This window comes from Gallinula chloropus (genome assembly GCF_964237585.1).
Source record: "Gallinula chloropus genome assembly, chromosome: 3".
Taxonomy (NCBI): Eukaryota; Metazoa; Chordata; class Aves; order Gruiformes; family Rallidae; genus Gallinula; species Gallinula chloropus.
The window spans coordinates 41,030,614-41,052,302 of record NC_140087.1 but is presented as its reverse complement, the minus strand read 5'-3'; the positions used below and the strand labels follow the sequence as shown (position 1 = coordinate 41,052,302).

At 48.2% G+C, this 21,689-nt stretch overlaps 2 protein-coding genes across 2 annotated transcripts; one reads left to right on the top strand and one right to left on the bottom strand.

Moving 5' to 3' along the window:
* Positions 1-10,319: 10,319 nt before the first annotated feature.
* On the bottom strand, positions 10,320-16,183 carry SPRTN (SprT-like N-terminal domain; the record flags this gene model as incomplete). The annotated part of the gene is made up of 5 exons (XM_084262581.1): positions 10,320-12,229; positions 12,495-12,762; positions 13,536-13,664; positions 14,466-14,565; positions 15,909-16,183. 5 exons carry the CDS (start codon positions 16,181-16,183, stop codon positions 11,493-11,495), a joined length of 1,509 nt encoding a protein of 502 aa, XP_084118707.1. The 3' UTR covers positions 10,320-11,492.
* A 401-nt stretch (positions 16,184-16,584) lies between these two features.
* Positions 16,585-19,381, top strand: EXOC8 (exocyst complex component 8; the record flags this gene model as incomplete). Its single annotated transcript, XM_084261298.1, has 2 exons — positions 16,585-18,096; positions 18,773-19,381. The coding sequence occupies 2 exons, from the start codon at positions 16,585-16,587 to the stop codon at positions 19,379-19,381; spliced, it is 2,121 nt and encodes a 706-aa protein (XP_084117424.1).
* Between the last annotated feature and the right edge of the window lie 2,308 nt (positions 19,382-21,689).

The following is a 21,689-nucleotide window of genomic DNA, read 5'->3' as shown; positions in this document are numbered from 1 at the left end:
GGCTACTTAGAGGTACCCAGAACCTCCTTACATACTTGACAGAGAAAATTTTGAGCTTTTTCCCTTTTCTAAAGAATATTTGCCACCCCACCCCCACCCCCCTTTCCTATGTATATAAGTTAAGAGATTATCTAAAATTCACTTTTTTTTTAAAACTTCCTTTTGGAATGTTGGTGTCCGGCGCAGTCTGTGAGTTGGTGCCTTGGTCTGTTGTAAAGTGTCAAGGCAATGGTCAGCACACTGAAGCTGAAACGCATCACTGTAGGCTCCTTGTGCAATACATCTTGAGGTTTTCACTGTGCTGAAGGACTTTCCCCAAAAAAGGCACTGCCCTTTGATCAATACTGAGGTATATATTTAGTAAGAAGACTTATTTTCTTTTACATTGTTTTCATGTTATCAAGGAGAGGGGACATCACAGAGTAAAAGTGAGATGTGAGAAACTTTGATATTCTTATTTTTTAAGAAATGGATGTTTTAAGACACTGAATTTATTTTTTTTATTTCTTCTTCTTTCTCTTTTTTTTTTTTTTATTCCTGAGCTTTAAAAGCTTGAAAAAACAAACCACAAAAGGAAACCTATAAAAGACGGCATTCATATTTACAGGAGTCTGGGGGTTGATCAACTTACCCACTGCAGTTTTCTATCTGTCCCTTATTTCCTTACTTAGCCAAAACAATGTGAGTGTACAGAAATATTTCTGTATATATTACAACTTGTGACAATTTTAGCATCTGTATAGTTTGTATTCAATTAGAGACCTTTTCTATGGAAAGCTCAGTAATTTTTTATTAAAAAGATTACTATTGTTCATGTAAAACATGAAAAAGCTAATTGTTTAGTAGCAAACTGACAGAAAGGGGAAAAAAATTCAGTATGGGTATATCATGTAGGAGAACCAACAGAAATCCCAATATTTTCTTCTTTTTTTTTCCTGTGATTTCGTTTTTTCTTTTTTTTAGCAACTTTTTGCCCTTGACAGTTCTCTCCCTCTTTCCTCTCTTCTTCCCAGAAAAAAAACAGACAGGATACCTTTACTGTAAGTGCCTCTGCCAACCTGGCCAAGGAGTGCAAATCTTCATTACTGTCTGGTCTGCAGTGCATTTAGGCTGCCAATAAAACAAGCAAAAAAGCCACCTCTTCTACTTCATCTTCTTTAGTACTACTTTTGACCGAGGTTTGGTTGGTTTTGGTTTAGACACGTAAGCATCAGCCTTTAAACTCATTTCAGTCCCTCTGTAATTCAAACTTGTGCAGTTACACGGCGTATCGAATTCTAATCACACTGTAGGTTTGTGCTTGCCAGACAGGTTTATAAAGTGCTTAATTTTTCACTCCATGTAAGTCGTGACATAGGGTCAACAAATCAGGTCAGCCATTTCCTCCATGTCCTTTAGAAACTGTTCATTTCATGTCAGTTGAATATTCAGTCTTGAGCATCACCAAGCAGGTCCTTGTTTTAAAACTTATTTTTTAAACTGTTTTATGATCTGTATGTGTCTAGTCCTGGTTAAAGATAAAGCTTCATAATGCTATTTTTATTCATGATCCTAGCCGGCTGTAAAATATGAGACCTTTATCTATAGCAGGCAAAGAAATTCAGGATTCATTTTACAGGTTGCCTATAAAGTTGTGTAATTTGAAAAGCAGTGTTCATTATGAAAGAGCTCTCAAGTTGCTTGTAAAGCTAATCTAATTAAAAAAAAAAAAGATGATGTATAAAGGTTCTTGAAATGATGTGGTTATTTGTAGTCTGTATAACTCCTTAAAAACTACTCTGTAGCAACCTATTTATATAAATGCCTCCTAGTAAAGGGAGCCTGTGCATCTTTTGGTGAGTTTATGGGGGGTTCTGTTTTGTTGGGGGAGAGTGGGGGGTGGTGTTTGGGGTTTTTTGTTTAAGTCCTGCTATTTCTGCTCTGGAGAAAGGTCTGCTGCCTTTTTAGACTAACTACAGTTACCTGCGTGTGGTGACCATTTCACTGATGATTTTCTCCCCCCAAAACAGCTCCACATTTAGGCTGACAGGAGGAGGGTGATGGTGGATGTAGAGGCAGCTCTAGTCTTTTCCTCCACTTTGACAGGTATGTGAGGTGCAAAGCAGAAGTCCTCTTCAAACAGGACTTTTTTTAAGGCTTTTCAGTTTCACGTGGCTGCTGGTGAATTGCAAGCCCTCTGAAGATGCCAGAGGAACAGCAGAGCCGACAGATGCCAGCCCATCTGAGATGCCACAGATTTCCCTAAGCTTTTTTATGAGTTTTGTTAGGACCACACGGTACCAATCGAAGGAGCATCTGGCTGGCTGTGCTGCCATTGCTCTAACTCTTGCAAAGCCCCCCCTGTGCTTGAACGAGCTTGTTCGCCTTGGGCCAGTTCAGGAGGAGTTACCTGGATCTCCAGGTGAGTCTGCCAGCCATAGTGCACCTTGAGTGGCACTTCAGTTTGAGCAGGAGCAGCAGTACTCAAGTGCAGCAGCACTGAGCTGGTCCCAAGGTGCTGTGAGGCTGTCTTCCCTGCTGTGTCACTTCTTACACCTTCTCCTGAAATTTTCTCTTCCCAAACTTTGTTTTGGGCTGAACAAGGCAGAAGTCTTCCTAGCACTTGGAACCATCCTGGGTAGATCTGATTGTGAATTTTTTTAATTTCTTTTTTTTTTAATTATCACATGGTTGGCACAATTTGTAGGGGGCTGTTTGGTGTAGTAAAGTCAAATGCTGCACCGGGGAAAGTCTCCCTTGAGAGTTTCTCAAAAGAAAGGAGCGTGCAGATCTGAGAGGAAGCTAGCTGGCAGTCTGTATCTTATGTAAAACGTCTGGCTGTGCGACTGCTTTAAGGTCAGGAGTGGAGAGATCACACGGAGAAGCACAAGCGGACTGGAAAGTACCGTTTTTCTGCCTGCTGAAGGCTTTGAAGAAGCCAAGTGGCAGCAGCAAACTCAGAATCCCAAAGCCCTGGATGTCTAGCCTGCTGCCTGGCCTGCAGGCATGCAGCTATGCATCCACATGCAAATAGTGGGAATTCGAGTACTCAGCGGCAAAGACTTTGAAGGAATTGATGGGACTGACTTGGATTTGTTTCTCTTCTGCCTTTTTTCTTTTCCCCTCGATCCCCTTTAGGGATCTGTAGAAACTCCAATACTCAACTTTCATATATATAAAATGCTTTCTTAGCTATGGTGTGGATTTAAAGTAGAGCTTGAAGGTAAAGAACTGCTGCAGGTGCAGTGAAGCCTGTTCACACCTTTATGCTGCTGCGAGACCTGTGCTCGCTCTACAGCAGCTGCTGAATCGCAGTTGCCAGACCCTGCCTGCTGCTGGGGGACAGCAGATCACAAGCAGGTTCAGGGACCTCTTGTACAAAAATCACTGGTCCTTCTGACAAAATCAGGTTCAGAGAACTTGCTCTGACTCTTGCTACTGCTTGCTTACTGCCATGAAACTTTTCCCCAAGATTTGGAAGTTGAATGGTTATGTAGCACATCCTATTTTAAAAAGGAGGGAAAAAAAAGCCCATAGCTCCTGTCTGGAGTAGCCAGGTACTGAGAGCTGGATCTAAAAGTGGAAGGAGCAGATAAGATGCAAATCACCAGGCCACTGGTGAGACTCAAGTCCTTAGCAGGACTGGGAGGAAGGAATGAGTTAAATAGGAATGTTGCTGCAGGACAGGAAGAGACCATACATCAGACCAAGATAAAACATGTAGGGGGTGGGTGTGAGGAAGGTGGGACATGGCAAGCGAAAATCATAGAACACTTTGGGTTGGAAGAGGCCTCAAAAATCACTCGGTTCCAACCCCAAAATGTGAGGGGTATCTGCCTCAGGGAAAACAATTGCTGATGCATCCCATCCACTTTTTACTTTACGGATGTGTGTTGCAAAGTAGCATAATTTTGTATCTGAAGATGAGAGGTTTGTAACTTCTTGCTTAAAGTAGGAGTTGGGTTTCCCCATCTGCCTTCCCAGTTTGCAGTTGTTAGACTTGGGGGACTTTGGGTTTTTTTTTAAATCTATTAAATGTGCAGCTCAGTGTTAAACTTCCATTGGTAATAATTTATTGGTTCTTCTGGAGAACTTACTATAACTACCTTGTGTCTTAAATCTCGATAAATGCTGGGAAAGGCAACCAGCTCAGCCCATAAGCCCAGTACCAGCGTTGTCATGTGGCTAAAAGCTTGCAGGGCATGCCTTGCATCTGGGTGGGGAGGGCTGTAAAACACACACACATGGACCAACAGCTTGCCAGTATCACACACAGCTGAGTCACTGCTCCATGGCAGTGTCTAAACTGGAAACACATTCTTTTTCAAGTGCAGCTGGGGATGGGAAGTAAAACAAGTCTCTCCATAGTCAGAATATTTGACAGGCTGAAAGAGTTGGAGCTGTTCTGCCTGGACAAGAGAGGACTCTGGGGAGACCTTACTGCAGCCTTACAGTACCTGAAGGGGCCTACAGGAAAGCTGGGGAGGGGCTGTTTGTAAAGGTATGTAACAGTAGAATGTAGAGCAATGGCTTTAAACTAGAGCAGGGTAGGTTTAGATGGGACATTAGGAAGAGGTTCTTCACTGTGAGGGTAGTGAGTCGCTAGAACAGGTTGCTTAGAGAGGTGATGGAGGCCCCCATCCCTATAGATATTGAAGGTCAGGCTTGATGGGGCTCTGAGTGACCTGATCTAGTGAAGATGTCCCTGCTTACTGCATGGGGGTTGGACTAGATGACTTAAAGGTTCATTCCAATCTCACACATTCTGTGACACTCGCTGTGTGGATCCAGCGCCTGTGTGGTTCTGTGGTTTGTCAGGGTGGAACCGGTTCCTCTCCTGGGATCATTTCAAGGGCTGGTGTGGTTCAGTTTTATTTTTGCCTATAAATAAAAGACTAATCCAGAGTAACTACAATGCAGAGGTTTGACTCCTGCTCACAAACAGAAAGCCTAATGCCTGAATATTGTTCTGGGCTTTTTGCGATTCTGTGTGTGCTGGGCACAGCTGCCCACGACTGCGGCTCTTCTTGGGGAGCAGGGGTGCAGAAACGCCTTGGGCTCATCCTCCCAGGGAGCAGACTGAATGCCTGGGACCCCTTGGTCTCCTCACTGGGATAAGGCCCCTCCGTATCTGCAGAAAAACTGTCCCAAAGACAAGGTGCTTTAGGTGGAGGATGTTGTGCCATACAAACAAAAGTTATTTTAACTTTGTAGCAACCAAGGGATGTGTGTTTAGCTCAGGAGATTTTGTTGTTATTGATTATGGTGGTGTAAGCTCTTGTTTAGATACTCAGGAGCTGGCTTTATCTAGGGCTAGACATCTACCTGGGTAGGGATTAAGGAGCAGGGGCAGGGGGAGGTGGTTGGTTATGCCTCCAGTGTTTACAGTAGGTTTCCAAATTTGCTCTGGGTTCCTCAGGTGAGAGCACATGGAGAAGGGCAGCTCTGCTTCCTACCTCCTCTGCACCTTCCCTTGCCGACTCTGCTCCCACAGATGCATAGAGGCCTCTCCTGCTCCCTTGCTAGCCCGGGGCTTTTCCATCCTTCCAGGCTGCGTTAGGTCCTGCTGGCTGTGAGCCGAGCTGCAGGCTTTTGTGCTGCTCCCTTTGTGTGGGTGGCGGATTAAATTATAAAATGCTTGGCTGAGGAAAACATTGGGGTTGTTTTTTTCCTGAGATGAAGGCTGGCAGCAGCCGGGTGCCTGCCCTTCCAGGTGGTCAGCTGCTGCCTAAGCCCTTGGCCCAGAGTTGCAAAAGTGCTGAGAGAAGAGCGTCTACCAAGTCCTGGCCAGCAGTGTGGCCTCTGGCTGCTGCTGCCCCGAACTGGTGCTGCTTGGCAAAGGGGCAAGAGTGGGAAGCTGCTGACCATGATGAGGAAGCAAACTAGTCTTGATTTGCCAAGGGTGCTCCTCCTCTTTTGGTAGAGGTGGCAGGATTATACATGACACAGCAGAACCGCAGCAGTTCATGGGACATACCTTGGGTAGCCTTTCTATGGCAGAAAGGAAAGGGAGAGGAACAAGGAGACTGGAAACTGGCACAGAATTCACAAACAGGGCATCCAGTTGTCAATCTCCTGAAAACGGTGTCGCTTCAATACAAATCCACAGCCACATCTCAGCAGACTTGGCGCTGGGCTCATACAACCACCCAAAGCCCAGTGAGGACACTTGCCCAGCAGCAGAGACCTCCAATCGCTCTCCCCCAAGAAGGTAAGGCAAGGTTTCCCTTGCTACCCCCTGCAGAGTGGGTGCAGACAGACCACGACCCAATGTGTGGTCCAGCACCTGCGCTGCTAAGGGTGCAAAGCCTTGGCTTACTGTGGCAGCGCTCTGCTGCAGAAGATGCTGAGGGAAGGGAACGTTTCTGGAGCCTGTAACAGGATTAAGAGGAAGGCTGCATTAAAGCAACTTTTAAGGGTTTTCCTCCAACCTGGGGTGTGCTCATTCCTTCAGGGGATGCTCATGCCCATAAATGCCTTGCAGAAAGCCCTGGGGTTGTGGCATCACTTGCCCCTGGGGGGTGTGTCTGCTTCAACAAAATTGCTTTTCAAGACCCAAGCTCCGCGCGAATGTTAGCAGTAAAACCTCTTGGGTGGTGTCCTCTTAACTCTGCCAAATTGCCTGGGAAATGTTGCCAGCTCGCTTGAATAGTCTTTTGGGGTTTTGCAGTGCCTGAAATACCTCCTATTTCCTGTCATCAGATGCTTTTCCTGCCTTCTAAATCTCTTATAGGTACAGTCAAAGTTAATTACCTCTGAGCTTTAACTCACGTCATCATTCGGGGCTGATAATCCTGCCCCCCTCCCCCCTGCCATGTGGCTTGGTGAGGAAGTGGCCATTAAAACCTGCCTTTCCAGGGCAGGCCCTGAGGAGCCGTGGCCCAGATACCTGCTCCTCCACCCAGCTTGGCAGGGCAGAGCTTCCTTGTACCTGCCTTGGTGCGGTGGCATGTGCCTGGCTCCTGCCTCAGGTCCCCGGGTCTCCGATGCATGGGACGGGGTGGCTTGTCCCTCTGGGACACAGCCTGGGAAGTGGCAGTGGTGAGAGCTGCCCATGCCAAACCTTGCACAGAGAGGAAGAAGAGTGTAGTGGGAAATAAACGGGGAGAGATGGTGTGTGAGGTTCCTGGGCTGTGCCAGCACAAGGCTGAGCAGATGGATGATAACCGCCTTTAGCTGTAATTTCACTCTGTCCTGAAGCGCTCATGGATTGTGAGGCAGAAACTCAGGCTGCAGAGGTAGAAGGGGCTCATGGGGATGGTCTGGTCCAGCCCTCCTGCCCTGACAGGGTCACCAAGGACTGTGTCCTGATGGGGTTTGAGTCTCTTCTCATAGGGAGACTCCACAACCTCTCCAGGCAACCTTTCCTGTGTTGAACCACCTTCACCATAAAAAAGTTGTTTCATATGTTTAAGTTAAATTTCCTGTGTCGGCACCGCTGAACACAAAGCTAGAGCCTAGCCCAAATAATTCTTAGCAACACACCCAGCAGAAGACAACAGATTGAAGACTGAAGTCCCTTCCTTACAGCTTTCTGCCTTCCTGCCTGAGGTGCCATCTTCTCTGAGGCCCCCAGGTGGTTTCATCCTCAGGACACCTCTTCCCTTTGAACGTGTTCCTGGTTGCCATCTGCCAGAAGAGCCCAGTCTTTGTACCATACCCTTCCACCACCACGCTGTCTGGAGCAGCCCGTGACAAAGCTGTGTGGTCCTGTCACACACCGGGGAGTTTATGAATTGCCAGGCCTGCAACTTATGAGAACAAAGCAAGCAGATGGAATGATGTGAACATTAGGGGATGGACGGGGCAGAGACAGGGTGAGCTATTCAGGCCAAGCGGCTGCACCTTCTCAGAAACTTAATCTAGTCTTAAGGCAGCCTGGCCTGGCAGAAGCTAAAAGGGAACAGAAAGATTAAGGCCAGGGCTGGCTCCCTTTTTTTAGGTTTCACACCTACAGCACACAGGCTAAGGGAAGGGCAGTCACACCCCTCCAGCTCCCAGGCTTAGCCCAGGCACCCGAGTCCAGTTTTGTGACTTCTGAGGGTTTCGTGACCCTCTGACTTCGGCCGACTCCGTCCTGCCTCTCCCCAGGAGCTGGGGTGGTGCCAGATGGCGTTGGACAGTTAGCTCTGTCACTGCAACAGATGCCAGGGGTGCCGCCTGGGCAGACACAGGGTGATGCCTTGTGGGTTACTGGCCGAGCCCTGAAGCAGAAAAAGCAGCTCAGTGTGGCCTCTTCCAAGGCGAGAAGGAAGACGGGCAGAGGAAATCAGCGGTAAACCCTACTTCTCAGCGCTCAGCCAGCTGCGGACCTCCGGCCCCCCCAGTTCCCCACCCCTGAGCTGGCCTGTGGTCCAGCCGGGTTCCCGCCCGTCCCGGAACAGGAGGCCGCCGGCCCCGCACTTGCCGGTCCCCGGCCGCTCCGTGACGCGAGGAGCGCCACCTACCGGCCCCGCCGTGCCGGGGACCCCCGCAGCTCTGCGGGGCGCGGGGCGGGGGGTTCTCCCGCGTACCCACGGGCAGGTGCGGGCAGGATCGCATCGCATTGTCATGGGCACCCGAAACGTGGGTCTCCTTCGTGGCCCATCTGGCCCTAAGCTACGGTTCTGAGGGTAAGGCAATGGAGAACCTGGGGAACGCGAATCAGATGCGGCCTGCACGTCACCTCCCGGACACCGTGGTGTAAGTCGGACTGCGCTGTGTCTCCCTGAAAGATGCTCGTTAGTTTGTATGACTCCAGAGAAAACTTCTGCCGCCCACTTGTCCATGAGAACTCACCAAGCATTGTGAAAACGTCCTGGGCAGGGTTTTCACGAAGCAGAGAACACTTGACCTTCACCATTTCTTGCCAGATAACCAGCTTCCAGGGAAGGTAAGTGCAGCCGCTCTCTGTCGCAGTGGAGTAGGTGAGTCACCCCTCCTCAGGCAGCACGACCTCCAAAAAGGGTTACCTGAATGAGGAATTCCGGCAGGTGACCATGAAATGAGATTGCCTTTGCCTCTCGTTTGCCTAACCGCTTTTTTTTTGACAAACAGGACGCACCCGTGTGACCTCCCTCACAGCTTCGCCCCTCTCAGACAGGGAGCGTTGGAGCCTGTTTCTCAGCTGTCCCGGCGGGCACCCAGCGTCTCAGTGCAGCAAAGTGTGGCTGCTCAGGATTCGCCTCCAGCGCCGGTGGCTACAGGCAGCAGCTGAACTCGCTCAGGACAAAGGCAACCGGGCGGGAAGATGAAACTTCTCACCTTTGACACAAATCTACCAGCGTGTTTTAAAAACACAGTGGTAGTCGTCGGTGTTAACTGGGGGAAGGACACTGCATTCAAGAACAAAACCTTACAGAAACAGCATTCACAGTCACATACTCAAAAAAAACCCAAGGCCATGACCTGTTAATAATAGCCTGCAAGAGGTAGCCACTGCAAAGCCCACCCACCCAGCTCATTTGCCACTCTGCATCAAAGAGATCCTGGCATTATAGTAACTCTGTAAAAACATTCATCAAATTTAGGAGGTTTGTGGATTTGAGACAGGCCTTCCCTATAGCTTAAGTGCTCCCCACCCCACCAGGCTAACTCTTCCCTACATTTCCTATTTGTTGTTCAAATGAACACCATTAACATAAAAGGTGACATTAAGAAAAAAATATCTACTTAACAGTCCCCCCTTCTCCTTTGCTCTTATCAGTTGCAGGGAACAATAAGAGCAATCTCTCCCAGAAACCCTTCATGATGTGACAGACCGTTCTCATGGTGTCAATCTAGTCCTCATCTTGAAAACACACAATAGTACAAATACTTCTGAGTAGCCCTGTCCTTGTAAATGCCAAATTTCACACCAGTTTTGAGGAGGAAGTATGGGAAAATGAACATGTCAAACCAAGTTTTAGAATCCGTATTTGTAACGTGAACAAAAGTGAAACTGTGCTGAAGGGATGATGGAGAAGGCTGGAAGGAGGTTGATGCAGCCTACATTCACCCACACCTGTTTTTACAGGGAAATTCAAGTAGTAATATAAATACAGAAAGGGAACTACATATATATATAGGTGTGCCCACCGGTCAGTAACGACAGCCACAACAGCCATGTGAAACCCAGGCTTAATGAAAGTTTAAAATTCAGTACAAATTCAGAGTCTGCAAGAACAACCCAATTCAAGTTACACATCTGTAGCATTGGTATTGTAAAAAAACACACCAGTGTTTGAAAGGGGTCAAGGTATTGTTTGCCCAGTTCCTCTGCCCCTCAGTTCATTTCCTAGTTCAAAAGGGAGCAGCAAGTACTTCATTATACCAAGGCAATGTATGCGCACCCGAGCCCAACACACACAGTACAAACAATGTATGAAACAGCATAATTTATTTAACAAAAATATTTATAATCAGTTTTACAAGCAACCAATGAACTAGTTAAAGTACTTTCAGTGCAACAGGAGAACTGTTAACATTTCGAAAAGGTTACAGAGGAAACCCATCTGCTCACCACACCTAACTTCTCACAGCACAGCGGTTTTAGTACTCAACAGAGCAGCTTGTTGGATACCAACTGCCAAGCTGGCTGGTTTCTGGAAGCAGCAAAACAAAGACTGTCAGGTCATGTCCATTCAAAGCCTTTATCCCAGTACAGCACTGGAAGTTGAACCGGGAAAAAAGAATAAAGTAAATTGTGAAGGTGTTTTTGATACACCCAGAAATGGTCCTTTAGCAGCGTTGCTACTGGAACTCCCCACAGCTTCTGAGGATCAGCGTGTGGGGGTCAGTCACTCAAGGCACATAACACCTGTATCCTGAGAACTAGGGAACTTTCCTCAAGGAATTTGTGCAGACTGCCAGAAAATGTGGGTGGAGAGTCCAGCTGGCATCCCAGAGGAAAAGACACTCAGAAATGATGCTCATTAGCTTCCATTCAAGCACTCCATCTTCTAACAGTACAGCTAACCTTCAAATCTGTTTCCAGAACAAGTTCTTCAGTATATATTTGAGAGTCTCACTCTCACCTGTCTTTTAGAGTCACAGGCAAATAGGCCAACCTGAGAGTAAATGCAGATTAAGCAAAATATTTACTATCCTAAAAATACCTTGCAGTAAACCTTGTCTACTATAGGTGCTTAACTTTAAGAACATCCAAAACAACTTAGAAAAACAAGATAAAGGGGTCTTAAGAACAAAGAGGAGTTAGCAGGATTATAACTGTCTTCATTTTTAAAATTGCCTTGAAAACACGCAGTTCAGCAAGTGTCTCCTCTTGTACCCAGGTTCTGCAGCAAGAACATTTGTGCAAACATACACCTACTAAAACAACCAATTCTTTGGAACATAAACAGCAACCAGCTTCCTGCTCATCCCTGATGTGCAACTCCACAAAGTCTTGTTCAGCATGCTGACAGCAGTTTAAATTCCAGTTCAGAACAGGCACTGGGAGAAGTTAACCACAGCTAAGAAGTCCTGAGCAAAGTAGTTTCCAGGCAACGTCTTCAGGCCTGGTTTATTTTTCGGAGACAGCTTTCTGAAGGGTTTTATGCAAGGCAAGAGTCCAGGTGTTCATTTATTTCAGCCTCCAAAACCTCAGACTGGCAAACAGGACAACTGACTTTTTTATCCTGCCTTACAGCAGTGCTGGAACTTGCAGAGGACACTGTCGCTTCAGCTCTGGTTTTCGCAGGTGTGTTTACACTTGAAGTGACACCAGTACTCCCTTTTTTAATGAAGTAGTTTTCAAAACCAGTTTTGTCTTCCGTTTTTGGCCACTGCTGCAGCGTATTAGTGTACTTGGAGCTTTTTTCCTCAGATGCAACGTGAGCTGGTGTTGTCTGCCCCAAACAGATTTGTTTTGGTGGCCTGTCGTAATATGGCATGACCCTTTTGCCATTTGCAGAGCCCTGGCTCGATTTTTCTCCCATTACACGAGCCATTTTAACAGGAGACCCATCAACATTCTTGTAAGCTTCTGTGTCAGCCACAGAGAGTTTAGGAAACTCACGCTTTGAAGCCAGCCTGATTTTCTCACTGGCATCATCAGTGTGAAGTGGAAAGAAGATGCCATGACGGGGTGACTTCTCAAATTTTATCTCATTTTTAGGAATTGGTATTGTCCTTACTGCTGAATGAAGGTGTGAACCAGGTATTTCATGGTTTTGAACACTGCTGCTGGAATGTGGACTTTTTCCTGAGGGTCCACCATCTCCTCCTCCAAGCTGGTATCCCTTTCCACTAAAAGGCATCAGATCTTGTGTATCATGCATTTGCATCTTGCCTGCAAAATGAGAAGAAAATAAGAAAAGTTAGCAACTTTTCCATATGTAACTTACGGCCTTTGGTACACCCAAAAATCTGCTGCTTGGAAGCAGTGTAACAAACTAAACCTTTATTTGCAATTAAGTTGAGAAGGAACCCAGAAATACACAAATAAGAGAAGCCCTGTTCTGCTCATGTAGTCACAGATCGGTATTTGCTCAAGGAACTGGTTGGGGGGAAAAAAAAAACAATTTTGAAAAGAAAAAAAGAGTTATTTTAAATACCTTTGTTAGTTGACTCAGAATCGGGAAGTTTTGCTGGCTGGATTTTCTCCTTGGACTTCTTAGAGGAATTCTCTGGCTCCTTCACTTTGGTGAATGTACCTCCACACTTCTCTTGATGCTCAGCCCACCAGAAGTCTCGTGCAGAGGGGGGTCTGTTCACTGACCGCTTCACGTACCCAAAGTAAGGCTTTCTATTTCGACAGGGGCCGTTGCATCGCCACCAGTGCTGGCGGTACAAATTCACCTCGTCATGAAAAGTATGATAGATCTAGTTTTAAAAAGAACAAAGCAGTCACTCAGAAAGTTTCTAGTTTCATATCACTACCTCTATAATGTTGGGGTTTTTTTCCCTTTAAATATATTACCATTTCACTCCTTCAATTACTGCTGTGATTTTTACGTTACCGGTTAAGGGAGCTGAACCTGGGTAAAACTTGATCAATACTTAGATACCATCAAAATTAAAGATTTTTTAAAAAACAAGCAAACAAAAAAACCCTCAACCCCAACAGGATGTGGGTCCTGAGTACCTTGCTTGAACTGCAGCCAAAAAACAAATCACCTTGAAAATCTATCTACAATTTCACCCTAAATGACACACTGTTCAGAATGCACTGTAAACAATACTGGTATTCTCCCTCCAGCTATCACCCTAAAAATCACGTGTCTGATAGCATCAGTTAAACATCATCAACCCAATTAGCCTTTACTGGTATAAATCTTAACTAAAACTGACTGCTGTCCCCCAGAACAGTATTCTGAACAGGGTGCTATTCTGTCCCTGGTTGTTCCAAGTTTAAATGAAAACACTTATGGAGGATATACTTGAAAAATCACACTACTAACAACTCATCCCATCCCTCATCCCCAACAAAACACCTATGGAACTGTCATACACTTGGATGCAAATCTCTACTGGTGCCACCTGTGCAGCGTCTAGCAAGAACCAGTATGCCACTCATACCACACCAGGCATACTGGAAAAACAAACCAGGAAAAAAAAATACTGCTATTAAATGACGTTAAGTGGATGATGCTCACTGTGACATTGGCTCCAGTCAGGCGATTGATGCGACGCATGTGCTTGCAGAACTCCGGTCCGTGGGATTCGCGATCTTTGTTATTATGAGTGACAAAGAGCAGGGCATGGATCATTTCATGCAGCAGGGTCTGAAAGGATGCACATCATTAGCTACTCTCTGAAAAGCATTACATACATTTTCCAAATTAAGCTGGAAATATTTTACCCCCTTACATTTATCCTGGGACCGATCTTATTCCCATGCATTCAGATATTCAGTCTGGGTCACAAAAACTGAACGCTCCTTCTACCTGTCAAATCAAATTACCTCTACTCCCACACCACCAAAATGTGCTGAAGGATGTTACTACAGTAAGTCACATTCCAAAAAAGGAGAAATAATGCTCAAACTGCAGTCAGATGCTTAAAGAGATCATCCCCTCTACAACCAAAGAGACACTTGTGAGAATGTTAAATCTCTACCTCATTTCTGTTCATAAACAAGCTGCCCTGACAGAGGCACAACAAGCAACAGAAAGGTATGTTTACAGTCATATCCTGTATCCTTATTTTCTGCTGTTGGCCTTTTGATGTGAAAGATGAAACTACAGGCATTTTCTAATTGTGTTTTCTGTCCATATTTGGTATTATTTAGCAAATAATTTAGCAATTTAAAAAAAAAAAGGGGGGGGGTCCCTTATAAAGTCGGTAAAATAAACATGTGACTTCAGACTCCTCCTCAGAGCTGCCCATTTAGAAAACTAGCAAAACTGAAAGATCGCTGTGATGCTGCCCACATAAGCAACACAGATACAGCCCTAAAGCCACCGTTATATCTACAAGTATCTATCTGTAGATAAGAATGCCACTGCGACACATAACGTTGGCGTATGGGGTGGAAGGAGGCACAATGTATTTCACATGCAGACTCATCAGCAACCTTTAAATACCTCAACAAGGTCCTTCCTGGGTCTTAGCTTTAGGAGTGGCTCGCTCAGACGGATGGAGCACATTCCACCACTTTTTTCGTACCTACACAATCCAGCACAGCTGAGAGAGACACAGAAAGAAAGAAAAGATGAGCAGTTACTTGTTTCTGTAGCACATGAAGAAAACTGAGAACTGGAGTTAAAATGCTCACCCCTTCCAACACGTGCCATGTAACTCAGAACATGAAAAAAAAACACTTTTTAATAGTTACTTGAAAAACTCAATGTCATTAAGCAAGGGGGTGGGGAGAGGAAACCCACAAGTTCCTTACAACAAAGTGTGACTAAACTAGCAAAAGTGAAACTGTAATTTATTAGGTTTCTTGTAATCAGTTCAAAGCTAGCAATTAACAAAAAATAAACCCCAATGGACTGCTGCAAGCTAACCCGTTTAGGAGGCAAAGAACCGTTCTCAGCAAGACACATAAAACGCAGGCTGGGAATTACCGGGAGCCAACATTGAGCTCACTGCTGATTGCTGCAAGTTCACCCCTCCCGGTAGCCCCAGCTTTTGACTGGTACTGAACCTTTACAGATCACCACTTACGCACAGGAGCCCAGCAGAAAACACTGTTCTTTTTGGTTACCGAGCTGATCCTCTACTGGTTCGGTATCCAAGTATTTTTAAGTGCCCAAGCAGTAGGGCAATCAGCGAAGGGCGAGAGGGGGCAGGACCCCAGCTGCCAGCAACAGCAACCGCGACCTGCTGCAGAGCTGTCGCCTGCACTTCAAGGCTTCTTTTAATCTCCTATCTCCCTCCCGAGTCCCTTCTAGGTCCACCGTAACGCAGCTGCTTTTCTGCGGTGCTGTAAAGCTACCACAAAACCCGAGACCGAGAAAAGCGACAGCAACACTAGATTTTCTCTCGAGTTGCGACAGGCGGCAGTTTAAGGCCGAATTACTCATCCCGCTTTAGGATCTCACAGCTTTGCCTCCGCCTCGGGGAAAAGCCGCTGCCTGTAACGAGCGAGGGGGCAACACGGGCGACGAGGGTGAGCAGCGCAGGCCCCGGGCCACACGCGGTCAGAAAAGCGCGACGCTGGGAGAGCGGCTGTGGCGCGTCCCGCCGAGGAAGCCACAGCTCGGAGCGGCACAGAGTGGCAACTGACAGCTTCTCCTACCTCCTCCTCCCCAAGCCCCACCGCCCCCAGGCGAGAGGAGCCGCTGCTTATCTGACGGGCGACAGCCCCTCCCGACAGCCGCGACGCAGCGCCGGGGCCGCCCAGAGGCACGGCGGCTCCCGCAACCCGAGATCGATGAAGGCCACCCGGCTGCGCTGGCCCGGGAAGGGCCGGCTTCCCCCACCGCCTCCTGGCCGCGCTTGGCCCGGCAGCCCCAGCCCCCTCCCGCCTTGCGAGCCTCCCCGGCCCCCTGCCCCCTCCCGCCGCTCCCCCAGTGACGTACAGGGTCATGCGAGGGCTCCACGACACCTCCACGGCCGCCAGGCGCCCCCAGAAGAACGCCTCGTTGAACTGCACGAAGAGGCCGTGCACGTCGGGGTTGGGGTCCAGCAGCTCCCACGCCTCGTCCACCACCGACAGCGGCCGGAGCGGCGAAGACACGGCCGAGGACGCAGCGCACTCTGCTCCTGATGCTGCTGCTGCCGCGGCCGCCGCCTCCTCATCCTCCGCCTCCCACAGCTCCTGGAGCTGCAGAGCCAGCACGAAGTCGTCCTCCATCGCGGCCCCACGACCGGACACTCAAACCGCCCCAACGGCTCTAGCGGCTGCACACATCGGCACCAGGACTGCAACGACGCCACCCCGCTCTGTGACGCACGCCCCGCCCACCCGCGCTGGCCACACCCCTTTCGGCGCATGCGCATGCGCACCGCGCGGCTCCTCGCGCGGCTCCTCCCCCTCCCCGCCCCTCCCCTCCCCATCGGAGGCCGGCGCTTTCCCAGTGCGGCAGCCTCGCGTCGCTCCGGGCAGTTGCTTTCCGGAGGGGTGCCCGTGCATGCGCGGTAGCTGTGGCGATGCTGGCGCAGGCGGCGTACGTGCCGCTGTGCGCAAGCGCAGTGGCGGTCTCCCCGGCGGCGGCGGCGGCGGCAGCGGGGCGGGCGCCGGGCGGAGGTACGGGTATGGCGCTATCGCTGGGTGAAGGCGGCGGGAGCCGGTTGCGGAGGCAGCTGGAGTCGGGGGGCTTCGCGGCCGGGGAGTACGTGAAGCAGCTGTCTCAGCAGTCGGACGGGGACCGGGACCTGCAGGAGCACCGGCAGCGCATCCAGGCGCTGAGCGAGGAGACGGCCCAGAGCCTGAAGCGCAACGTCTACCAGAACTACCGGCAGTTCATCGAGACGGCGCGGGAGATCAGCTACCTGGAGAGCGAGATGTACCAGCTCAGCCACATCCTCACCGAGCAGAAGGGCATCATGGAGGCCGTCACTCAGGCCCTGCTCCTCCAGGCCGACCGTGACGACCCCGCCCTGGGCGCCCGCCGCGCCGCCTCTGCCGACCCCTTCCTACCGCTCTCGGCCAAGGAGGCCGCGGCCAGCGAGGAGGGGCGGCAGCGCACGCTCACCACCCTCCTGGAGAAGGTGGAGGGCTGCCGTGACCTTCTGCCTGAGAGCCCCGGTAAGTACCTGGTCTACAACGGTGACCTGGTGGAGTATGATGCTGACCACATGGCTCAGATCCAGCGGGTGCACGCCTTCCTCATGAACGACTGCCTGCTCGTAGCCACCGCCCTGCCCAACCGCCGCGGCGCTTACCGCTATGATGCCCTCTACCCTCTTGACGGGCTGGCTGTGGTCAATGTCAAGGACAACCCGCCCATGAAGGACATGTTCAAGCTGCTCATGTTCCCCGAGAGCCGCATCTTCCAGGCTGAGAACGCCAAGATCAAGAAGGAGTGGCTGGAGGTGCTGGAGGAGACCAAGCGCAACCGGGCCCTCAGTGAGAAGCGACGCCTTGAGCAGGAGGCCCTGCCCCGGCCAGCCCCAACACCCCCTGAATCCACCAACCCCTTTGAGGAGGAGGAGGAGGAAGAGGAGCCCTCTGTGGAGGAAGAGGTGGTCGACCTCTCACTTGAGTGGATCCAGGAGCTGCCTGAGGACCTGGATGTCTGCATTGCTCAGCGGGACTTTGAGGGGGCAGTGGACCTCTTGGATAAACTCAACGAGTACCTGGGGGACAAACCAGTGAGCCAGCCAGTGAAGGAGCTGCGAGCCAAGGTGGATGAAAGGGTCCGGCAGCTTACGGACGTGCTGGTGTTTGAACTGTCTCCAGACCGCTCGCTGAGAGGAGGGCCGCGTGCCACCCGCCGAGCTGTCTCTCAGCTTATTCGCTTGGGCCAGTCCACCAAGGCCTGTGAGCTCTTCCTGAAGAACCGGGCAGCCGCGGTGCAGACGGCCATCCGGCAGCTGCGCATCGAGGGCGCCACGCTGCTCTACATCCACAAGCTCTGCCACGTCTTCTTCACCAGCCTTCTAGAGACGGCAAGAGAGTTTGAGACAGACTTTGCTGGCAACAACGGCTGCTACTCGGCCTTCGTTGTCTGGGCCCGCTCTTCTATGAGGATGTTTGTAGATGCCTTCAGTAAGCAAGTGTTTGACAGTAAAGAGAGCTTGTCGACTGCGGCAGAGTGTGTCAAGGTAAGAAGGTCCAAAGAGGGTGGTGTGACAAGCTGACCAAAACAAAGGCTGCAAAGCTTATAAATACTCTTTTCTAACCCTAGGGTAGTTATTGAGTCTTAAGCTGGCCTCTGGAGAGGTTTCCTGCATTGAAAGGTTAATACTTGTTTGGGGTTGGTTTGTTTTTTCAGTATCACAAAGGAAAGCATTAAGATGAGAATACACTGCAAGAAACCCCCTGCCTTTATCAGAAATTCAAAATGTGATTATTCTTGATTTGTCTTTAGCCAATAGGAGGCCCTAAAATTAACATGAGCTACGTCCGAATGATGAGTACTTGAAGACTTTTTTGTTTTGTTTTCCAAGCATAGCCTGGGCTACACTGCCATAATATTTTGCAAGACTAACTTTCTCAGGTTATGGTTTCTTTCAGCTCCTAATAAAAAAAAAAAAAAAAGAAAAAAAAAAGGAAAAAGAAATGTGCTTGGGGGTGTTTATGTAATTGCCCAGAGTGGTTTTGACAGGCAAGGTTTATCTTTCGGTTATTAATTTCTCATTGTTAAGTAATCTCCTCAAGCAGGAGAAATAAGTGGAATATGACTAATGCTTCCTCATTTTCTAGTGACACACTTGGTAAGTGTGTAAGGGGGGCCTGCGTGCTAGTAATGACACCCTTTGCTTTTCCTTAATCCCCAAGGTAGCCAAAGAGCACTGCAAGCAGCTGAGCGAGATTGGACTGGATCTCACCTTCATCATTCACGCCCTTCTGGTAAAGGATATCAAGGGTGCTTTACAGAGCTACAAGGATATCATCATCGAGGCCACCAAGCACCGCAACTCTGAGGAGATGTGGAGAAGGATGAACCTAATGACTCCAGAGGCACTGGGGAAGCTCAGGGAGGAGATGAGGAGCTGCGGCGTGGGCAATTTTGACCAGTACACTGGTGATGACTGCTGGGTCAACCTTAGCTATACTGTGGTAGCTTTCACTAAGCAGACTATGGCCTTCTTGGAGGAAGCATTAAAGCTTTACTTTCCAGAGCTGCATATGGTTCTGCTGGAGAGTCTCGTGGAAATCATCCTGGTGGCTGTCCAGCACGTTGATTACAGTTTGCGGTGTGAGCAGGACCCTGAGAAGAAAGCATTCATCAGGCAGAACGCGTCCTTCCTGTATGAAACTGTCCTTCCTGTTGTGGAAAAAAGGTTTGAGGAAGGAGTTGGAAAGCCAGCCAAGCAGCTACAGGATCTGAGAAATGCTTCAAGATTGATGCGTGTAAATCCGGAGAGTACCACCTCTGTGGTGTGAAGTCATCAAACTGCTCTTATGAATAGCGTGTGAAAGCACTTACTGAAAACATTGTACATTGAATATATGAACTAAATGGGGTTTGGGGGGGTCCCTGAAAAATGCAGAAGTCTAACTGCTGCGTTCTAGAAGCTGAAGACTTACAATCAAAGCCTGCTAGGATGCAATGCTTTTCTCGGTGGGTGGCAGGTCGGGAACTAAGGCCGAGGTTATGTGTCCCTGGACAGCATATCCTGTAAGAATGGCTTGTGTAGTGTTTGTGGCTTGGGAAATAGTGTAATATGCGATTTTTGGCCAGATGTTTGTGAAAATCTTAAATATGTGCACACCATATAGCAGGAAAAGATCGCTTCTCATCATGTCACTGTAGGAATTCTTTTTATAAGGCAGTGTTCTGGCAGGAGAGGAAGTGCTGAAATGCTCCTGGGGTGTGGTATTCGGTGAAGGACATCCACCACCACCCAGATGTGACTCAGCACTGCAGATAAACATGGTGGATTTGCAGAGTCCGGTTTGTTTGGTAACAGTGCAGACTCTTCAGTATCTCCAATGTTCAAATTCTCTTTGTGCATTTCAGAGGCAAATCTAAACTAGAAATGTTTCCATATAGGTTTTTGTGTTCTGTATTATAAGCTGGCCTGTTGTCTTAAATTGCAGTGCTCTGGAAACAAACCATCTGCTGCCAAAAACATTTGTTTCCTTCAGAGAAGAAGTGATAGTAACTTTCTTCCCTTCCCCTTGGTGTTCCAAGTCCCTTGTTTCTCATGGACTCCACTGGGGTCGAGTCCGTTCGACAAAGCATGCACTCGTGCATGAGGTGCTGTCACAGATGCATTGTGGACCGTTACCTGCTGGTAGAAATCATAGCAAAGAGGCATGACTGTTCTTGAGATGTGCAGAGCAGGGAGAGAGGCTGTAGGTATTGTTTGGTTTGGAGGAAACAGGATGCTAGTTTTGCTGTGGAGAGGTAGCACAAGATGATGGGGTGTGAGGCTTTTTGTAAGAGCTTCAAAATACACGGTCTGGCTCTCCTGCAAATATTAGTCTGGTTTCCTGTAATACAGCAATAACCAAGAAGAGCGCTTTTTTTTGTGGATTTTTTTTTTGTTGGTTTGGGGTTTTTTTTTTCTTGTTGCAGAAAACAGAAGGATTGTATTTGGTCAGGAGCTCTGATGTAGATGGGGGAAGTTTATGCAAGTGCTTGGCTGTTTGGATTGAAGGTGGTGGTTCTCCTTCGCAGTGTGTCTCTGAAAATAAGATAAGCCAAGTCCTGGGTAAAGGCAGACTTCAGAAACTTGTCAGCATCATCTTCTCAGCTGTGTCAACTTCTTCCCCTTCAGTGCAGACTTTCTTAATTATGAGAAAATCGTGTTACAGCTAAATAACCTTGTATTAGACTCGGACTTAGTGTTCTTAACTGCAGTAATTGAGTATCTTACTCCTCTCTTTCAAATGAAGGCTTTTGCAGTTTATGTCAGGGTGATGAATGCCTTGTGACTATCTGAACAAACAAAAGGTACTGTTAGTAAAACATTCAGTATAGCTGCTCATACTGAACCTTCTTCACTTGTCCCTACTTTCACAGTGCTAGTACAATGCTGTTTTCATTTTAGTGGCTGTTTTTCTTGCTCTTGCTCTTTGGATGCCTTTTGAACTGTCAGGTTTTTGCAAGGCATCCTCTAGTCTTACTTGCTGTCTGATGTTGGAGCCTTTTGCTAGCAAATCATGGTGGGGGAAAAAAGAGGTACAGAGTGGTTTTAAAGGGTAACTCTGTGCTCTTAGCTAAAACTGATTGGAAGCCACTTAAACAGCTATAGTTTTATTTTAAGGTTAATGTGAACATAGTATCTCCAGGAGAGAGCTGCACAGGTGTTATTTTGCTGGTGAAGTGTATTGAAACAATATATTCTGTCATCTGTTTATAGCAGGCAAAGGTGGCCACCTGGCCTTACTTAATCTGAGAGGTATTTTCAAGAGGATTATGAGAAGACCTCTCATCGATGACAGGTATTTTGGAGGAGATGGAGAAGGGAGAGCTTATTTCCCCTGAAGACATGTATATCTTATTGTTCCTTTACAGGAGAAGAAAGCCTCTTGTCAGTGCAGAGTAAGTACAGTTGAGCCTTATAATTTATTGGGGTGGGGAGGGTGAGGGGGGCGGGCTATGCAATGAAGGGTAAACTGGAACTGCAGCTCAAGGCTCTGATTATTCCAGTGCTTGAGGATTTTGTGTTAGGAGCTGAATTGTAGTTTACAGATTCCCAGCGCTTGCATGAGACTGACTAGGAGGAGGGCCCTCTTCATGCTT